Source organism: Zootoca vivipara, chromosome 2 (genome assembly GCF_965207765.1).
Source record: "Zootoca vivipara chromosome 2, rZooViv2.hap1.1, whole genome shotgun sequence".
Classification (NCBI taxonomy): domain Eukaryota; kingdom Metazoa; phylum Chordata; class Lepidosauria; order Squamata; family Lacertidae; genus Zootoca; species Zootoca vivipara.
This window is the reverse complement of record NC_142584.1, coordinates 11955146-11962806: the sequence shown is the minus strand read 5'-3', so window position 1 is coordinate 11962806 and position 7661 is coordinate 11955146. Positions and strand designations below refer to the sequence as shown.

At 44.5% G+C, this 7661-nt stretch overlaps 1 protein-coding gene across 1 annotated transcript; it reads right to left on the bottom strand.

Annotated features, from left to right (window-relative positions):
• Positions 1–877: 877 nt before the first annotated feature.
• LOC148686725 (uncharacterized) lies at positions 878–7438 on the bottom strand. Its single transcript, XM_088664343.1, has 2 exons — positions 7314–7438; positions 878–2484 (listed from the first exon to the last, which is right to left on the bottom strand). Exons 1-2 carry the CDS (start codon positions 7436–7438, stop codon positions 1185–1187), a joined length of 1425 nt encoding a protein of 474 aa, XP_088520469.1. The 3' UTR covers positions 878–1184.
• Positions 7439–7661: the final 223 nt, after the last annotated feature.

Sequence of the window (7661 nt, the reverse complement as noted above, 5' to 3'; positions counted from 1 at the left end):
TTTGAGTGAATTGGGTAACATCAGATTTTTGGTGAAATTGTGAAGGTTAGGGATTTTTTCTAAAAAATGTTTTTCTGTGGGTTAAGGCGTCAAGGGCTGATTTTGGGGGGCCTATGATAAAACGTGCCTTTTGCACCACCAAACCATGCAGTGGAGAATTTGGCACCATTTTTGAGTGAATTGGATCAGATTTTGGGTGAAATTGTGAAGGTTAGGGATTTTTTCAAAAAAATGTTTTCCTGCGCATTAATACACCAATGGTTTTTTTTTTTTTTTTGCCTGTGATAAAAATCCTTCTGTTTCCAGCGCCAAACCTGTAGGGGAGAATTTGCAACTGTTTGGCACCATTTTTGAGTGAAATGGATGACGTCAGATTTTTCGTGAAACTGTGACCTCATGGGTTAAGGTTTTTTTTTTTTTAATTCCCCGCGTGTTAAGACACCAAGGGTTAATTTTTGGGGGTCTATGATAACAAACCATTTTTTTCTCACCAGCAAACCTTGAAGGGGAATATTTGCAATGTTTGGATACCATTTTTGAGTGAACTGGATAACATCAGATTTTGCGTGAAATTGTGACCCCGTGGGTTTGCGATTTTTTCTTGTATAAAGAATAAAAACACAAAAAACCCAGAGCTGGAGCAAGAAGGCATCTTCAAATATTAAATAAATGCAAGGAGTGAGTTCCCAGGAATTGCAAGCCCCCTGGTGATGAATCAACCATAGATTAAATAAATGCAAGGAGTGAAACACCATTTTCAGAACCAAGGTGTCCATGATTTAAAATCGCTTTTGAGTCTAGAGGTCTCCAAAACACCCCCCAATAAATCACACTTCACACAGAAATGTAAGTTTGAGGTTTTTGGCCTAATTTTGGCCACAACTTTATTTAAAATACTTTATTTAAAATACAAAATGTGAGTGGTTGCTTAGGAAATGAAAGAGCTGATAAAAAATGTAAATCTATGAGTAGACACAGGAAAGATATCCAGAAGAGGAGGAAGCTAATGGGAACAAGGACACAAATGCTAGAAAACACATAAAAGAGGCCTCCATGTGACTCCCTGCAACAGGGAATAGTAAACTATCAGATCCAGGTCCACGCAGATCTCTACACCCACCCACCCACACCCCAATGGTGTGTGTTTGTGGGGGGGAGCGATCTGTGTGGATCTGGATCTGATGCTATTCCATGTTGCAGGGAGTCACATGTATAATAGTATGTTTTGGAACTTCAGGTGGGCTTGGAGATGCACAGCTTTCCTCTATATCCACGACGCAGGATACGTTTCGAATGTCAAGATCTTGTAGATGGTTTTCTGGTATATCCACGATGCAGGATTCGGTTCGAGTGTCAAGATCTTCTGCCTGGCTTTCCTGTATATCCACGATGCAGGATTCATTTTGAATGTCAAGATCTTCTGACTGGCTTTCCGGTATATCCACGATGCAGAATTCGTTTCGAGAGTCAAGATCTTCTGCCTGGCTTTCCTGTATATCCACGATGCAGGATTCGTTTTGAATGTCAAGATCTTCTGCCTGGCTTTCCGGTATATCCACGATGCAGGATTTGTTTCGAGTGTCAAGATATTCTGACTGGCTTTCGTGTATATCCACTATGCAGGATTGGTTTCGAGTGTCAAGATCTTCTGCCTGGCTTTCCTGTATCTCAACTGCGGAGGATTTCTCCTGAATTACTAGATCCAGCTGAGAACCACACTTTGAACAAGTAGTTAGACTTTTTACCGAATTTCTTGGGGTAATCACCGCTGTAATTTCTATTCTATATGGATCTGTTGTGGTGGTCCTGATGCAAAATCTCTCCATCCCAACCAAAGCTGCACTCAGCAGCTGGAAACCCGCAGCGATATAGCCAAGATAAATAGAAGGTCCAATATGCTGCTCGGTAGGAATTGGAGGCAATTGAAAAGTTTCTGGGAAGTCAATTTTCCGATTCTGCAAGACAGAATACATGTTCCATATCACAGAAATCAGGACAAGGATCCCTGCAGGTATGTTCAGGAATGCTGCAAGCCTAAAAAAGGTTAAGAGGAAATCCTCGTGTTTTCCGGGCTCGACAACATTGCACAAGGCAAATGATATTAATACTAGAGCGGCTGAACTCATAATGGAAGCTAATGGCATCAAGTCCTGAGCAATAAAAATTTCCCTTGGGAGGGTTGGATATCGCTCAGTGAGACCTTCACAATGCCAAAAAGACTGTCCGTCATCAGAAGGGTTTCTCCAAAAACAGACATTCCAGAGTCCAATCCAGACGTTTCCAGAGCCTTTCTCTCCACGCCACACTCTCCAGTTGACACTGGCTGTGGTTGCAATGCACAGAATGCAGGCCAAAATACTCATCAGGAACCCACAGAACTGGAGGCAAGAAACTACGCTCAGCAATCTCCCCACCAGGGAGCCTTCTCTCACCCGCAGGGGGGTTTTGGAGAATAGAGGACCCAGGGAGACTTTGGCAGACATCCTGGAAACAAAAGAGAAGACAACATACAGTGAGGGAGGGAATAACAAGCATGCCTAGTAATTCAAGGACATCCTCCCTCCTGGTCAGAAAGAAGCAGCAAAAGAAAGAGTTCCCCTGCTCTCTCCCACCCCCTGGTTAGGTATAGACATCTGATCCAGAGAAGCCGACACACATACTTTCTTCCAGCACACTGCTCCTGATTGAATATACTGTTGCATTGTTCCTGTGAAAATGGCCCTAACCTTGGCAACCTGTTGTGGATGGGAATCTGCTCATGATTTCGCTGTTTTGCTATCTCCTACTGCAGCTATCCTTTCCCACAGAGCAGAAACACACCTGATGGCATAGTGAGGAATGTTTAATCCCTAAACTTACGTGAAATGTGTTCCTCAGCTAGAGTCTAGCGGGCCAGGAATAGAGCAGGTAATTGCTAGGTGCTACTGAGCCTCAAAAAGACTCAGCTGCTGGCCACTGGCTGACGACGTTCACCTGAGCAGCCGGCAACAGCAGCAACTGCTCTGCAGAATTCTTAGGTCAGTTACAGTCCAGTTAGAATCCTGACAGCAAGACAAATCATAACTCCAGGGTACTGGTCCTTTGGAACACCAGGAAAGTGGGAAATGGGAGGGAACTCAGTTCCCTTCTTTCCGAATGCAGAGTGTCTATTCCAGGACACTGTGCAGTTCAAACACGTTCTTCCTGAAGTCAGATTCAGAGCAGTTCCAGGAGTAAAAATGGTGATGGGTGTATCTCAGTACAGATTTTCTTGATGGTCCTGCATGCATTTCATAAAGGATCTCCATTTACAAGAGAGGCTAATAGCATTAGGCCCTGAACAATCAGAATTTCCTTGGCAAAATTATTGAAGACTCCTTACAAACCTATCATTCTTCTTGGCTGTCACAACTTGTAAGGGACAAGATCTTAGCTCTTTTCCTTTGCACTGGGACCACATGGAATTTGTGCCATGGGACCCCATCAGTCACACCAATACAGGCAACACCATTTTCAGAACCAAGGTGTCCGTGATTTAAAATCGCTTTTGCGTGTAGAGGTCTCCAAAACACTCCCCAATAAATCACACTTCACACAGAAATTTAAGTTTGAGGTTTTTGGCATTATTTTGGCCACAACTTTATTTCAAATACAAAATGTGAGTGGTTGCTTAGGCATTGGTTACGACTATCTGACATCCGCACGCCTGTGGAAGTCAGGGTGAGGAATAGAAATTGAGGAGAGAATGGAGACGAGGGGTCAGAGACTCTCCTCTCATCAACTGCTCCCAGGGGCTCTTCCGTGGCCCTAGCCCCTTGTAGGGGGTACGGACGAAAGCATGGCCAGCCCCAGAATTCCTTTAGCGGAATTCCCCGCGCAGCAGCAGCATTGTAGGGTCAGGCACGACCAACCATTTCCCCTACAACAACTGAGACACCTTTAGGATAATTCCCAGAGCTGAAAGTGACCACTTCCCACTTGAGTTATCTCTGATATCATTCGTTTCCCCTGCTTTTCCTAAATTATTGGATGAAACGGAATATCTGATACTTGGAAATAAGAGGTGAAAATGGAATGCACAGGTCCAAGAAAAAACGATTCAGATCCTGGATTCCCATGAATTTGTTTCATTAAAGGGGGAATTGTTCTTAGAAACAGGAAACGTAATTGGTCTGTATGAGAACATAATTAACAGAATGCGCCCATTGATGACCACAACTAGTATGACAAAAAACAAAAAGTTTAAAAGACATACCTGGTTTGATAAGGAGTGTCAGAATAGTAAAAAAAGCTTATCTAGGGAACTCAGAAAATTGAAGTTAAAACATGATAAGCACAATCTTGTTATACAAGCTGAGGTAGCCCAATTACGTTATGATTATAAATTACTACTGATAAGCAAGAAACAAATATATTATGAGCAACAGTGGAAAGCATTGGGAGACGCAGCACTTCAAAAGTATTCACGGAAATTTGGGCATCTGGTCTTCCAAGGTACAAATGGGCTGGGCTACTCGCTAGAAGCATCAGTCCAAGGAAAGGATTGGGTTACATATTTTACAGGAATATATGGCCCCCCGAACCGTCTCACCCTCACAAGTTGACCACATTCAGTTATCAGAACTGCCAGAATGGCCAGACGTCATGCCCAACCAGATTAAGAGGCTAATCATAAGCCAACTAGCCAATAAAGCCCCAGGAGAAGACATGATCCCAGCGGAGATTTATAAGATAAGATTGGATTTCTGGCCACCCATTTTTGCAAAACTGTTCTCATATATTAACAGCTCAGGTCGCATACCGGAAGGGTGGAAGCTGAGCATAATTGCCCCAATATATAAAAAGGGTGATAAGAAAATTCCCGCTAATTATAGATCTATTAGTTTGCTAGATGTAGCCTCTAAATTATATGCCAGACTCCTCCTTGGGAGACTGGAAAAATGGGCAGATACAAATAAGGTGATATCTGAAGCCCAGGCAGGTTTCCAAAGAGGGAAATCCACATTGGACCAGTGCTTTGTGATGAACTTTCTGCTATGTAAATACATCCATAATTTGAAGCAAAAACTGTATGTTGCTTTTATTGATCTAAAATCAGCTTTTGATACGATTCCGAGACACGCATTGTGGCAGAAATTGGGGAAGACAAATATAGATCGCTGTATATTATTTCTTATCAGAACATTGTATACTGATACATCGATACAAGTAAAGGTGGATCTTGCCGGCCATCTCACTACAAGAATTAAGACCACTACTGGTCATGGGCGTAGGCAGGGGGGGCAGGAGGGGGCATCTGCCCCCCCTAGAAGCAAAAAATTAATGTATTTTACAGACCATAACCAGCACTTTTCCCCTCCAAAAACTGAAGTGGAAAGGGCTTTGCTTTAGCAAGAGCAGCTAAGTCTCCGCTTGCTGGGGGGGGGGGCACAGCTGTAACAAAAACACATCAAATAAATAAAGCAAAGTGGCTACCAATAGTTAAGCAGTTAATACAATGGAGCTGATATCCCCAGGCAATATTCGATAGCTGACCACTTCACCCTATTGTTGGAATCACATTAAGAGTTCTATTGGCGATTTAATGAGGGTGCAGAGGATTCAATTTGACTAAGGTGGCTCTGCAAGGCTAAAAGGAAGTGAATAAGAAAGGGGGGCCCTGTGTAGACACAGTGAGGTTTATAAAAAGCAGTGGTGTTCCAATCTGCCCCTCCTCCTGCATCTGTATACTGTATATCAGGGGTGGCCACCTCCCAAGAGACTCTGATCTACTCACAGAGTTTAAAACTGGGAGTGATCTACCCCCTTGTGGGGGGTTCAGGTCAAAGCTGTTGAGTTTTTTTAAGGAAGGGAAGCCCTGTTTTGGGGGGTTTAGGTCAAACTTGTTGAGCTTCTTTTAGGAGGGAGGGAGGCCCATTTTTCTTTAGGGCTTCAGGTCATAGTTCAACTTTTTTTAGGGAGGAGGAAAATTTTGGGTGAGCTTTTTTTAGGGGTGCCAGTGACCTACCAGTGATCTACCACAGACATCCAGTGATCTACTGGTAGATCACAATCTACCTGTTGGACGTGCCTGCTGTAAATCAAGCAGAGAGAAAGCTGCTTACAAGGCTCCTGTACAGGCGTACCGGTATCTTCCTCTTGCTGCAGAGTTCCAGCATCACAGCGTCACCCAGAGGCACCCACAAATGTGAGTTATCCCTCTCTCTATTTCTTCCTTCCCTCCCTCTTCCATCCTTAATAAAATACGGGGGGGGGCAGATAAGCCCCACATAGAAAGCCCATCAACATGGGGGGATGACTCTTTCAAATAAATAGAATCATAGAATTGTAGTCGGACGGGACCACAAGGGTCATCTAGTCCAACCCCCTGCAATGCAGGAATTTTTTCCTAAGGTGGGGCTTGAACCCACAACATGGTTGAAATATTATGCTGATATGCAACAACGCCTCGGAGCTGTCGTGACTGCGGCCGTGCCTTGCCTCGCCCTCGCCCGCCCGGCCACCCCCTCTCGCCTGCCCGACCCTCCCGTCCTCTCCAGCCAAGCAGGGTAGCTGCCAACGCTGCCAGCCCCAGAAGCACAAGGTGGCTGCCGCCGCCACGATGTCCTCGGGCCCGCTGCCCCTCCATTTACAAGAGAGGCTAATAGCATTAGGCCCTGAACAATCAGAATTTCCTTGGCAAAATTATTGAAGACTCCTTACAAACCTATCATTCTTCTTGGCTGTCACAACTTGTTTGGACATTATAGTAAGGGCGAAGATCTTAGCTCTTTTCCTTTGCACTGGGACCACATGAAATTTGTGCCATGGGACCCCATCACTCACACCAACACAGGCAACACCATTTTCGGAACCAAGGCATCCATGATTTAAAATTGCTTTCTAAGACACTTCAGTCAAAGAAAGGAGAAGAAAGGAAAGGAGTGTGGGTTTGTTTTGGAGGTTGTTGGGTTTTTTTTGGAAATTTTTGTTTGGAAATCCTGACATCCAGTGGATGGAGAACGCATGACAGCTGAACTTAAATTCACAACATCCACTTAAAAGCCATATGGTACCTTGAAATCTTCCCCCAAAAGGATTCTGGGAGCTGTAGTTGGTTAGCGGTGGTGCTGAGAGCCGTTTGGAGACCCCCTATTCCTCTCGAATGAATAGATCTTCCGCACAGCTTTCCTCCATCTCCACTACGCAGGATTCTTCTCGAATACGAAGGTCTTCTAGATGGCTTTCTTCTATCTCCACTATGCAGGATTCGTCTCGAATATGAAGGTCTTCTAGATGGCTTTCCTCCATCTCCACTGCATAGGATTCCTCTCCATAGAAAGTATCTTCTGCACAGCTTTCCTCCATCTCCATGCAAGGGTTTTGCCGACAAGTTCTTCCAGAGTGTGGGGATGTTTTCAGGGGCTGTTTGCTTTTCCCTGCCTCCCGTTTCATCCTCACCTGAGGAGATTTTGGCCATTCTCTTGACAGGGACCTCCGTTTTCAGGCCGGATTTCTGTTTTCCTTCATTCCTCCTTCCCCCAGTCTGGTTCACTGAGCAAATAAGAGAGAGGAGGTTTCATGCAAGTCAAGGTGTGCAATGGATCTTCAGGGCATTTAGAAGGAAGAAAAGGTTCAGGAACAAGCGACACAGTGAAAACACGTTTGAACATATCGCTCATGAGATCCCCCCCCCCCGCTCT

What these genes read in the sequence shown, in the direction of transcription:
- LOC148686725 (XM_088664343.1), bottom strand. Translation starts at nt 7,438, where the DNA reads ATGGCCAAAATCTCCTCAGGTGAGGATGAAACGGGAGGCAGGGAAAAG. An exon ending in CATGGAGATGGAGGAAAGCT is followed by an intron (nt 2,485 to 7,313) that starts GTGCAGAAGATA and finishes TTTTGTTTCCAG; the next exon opens with GATGTCTGCCAAAGTCTCCC.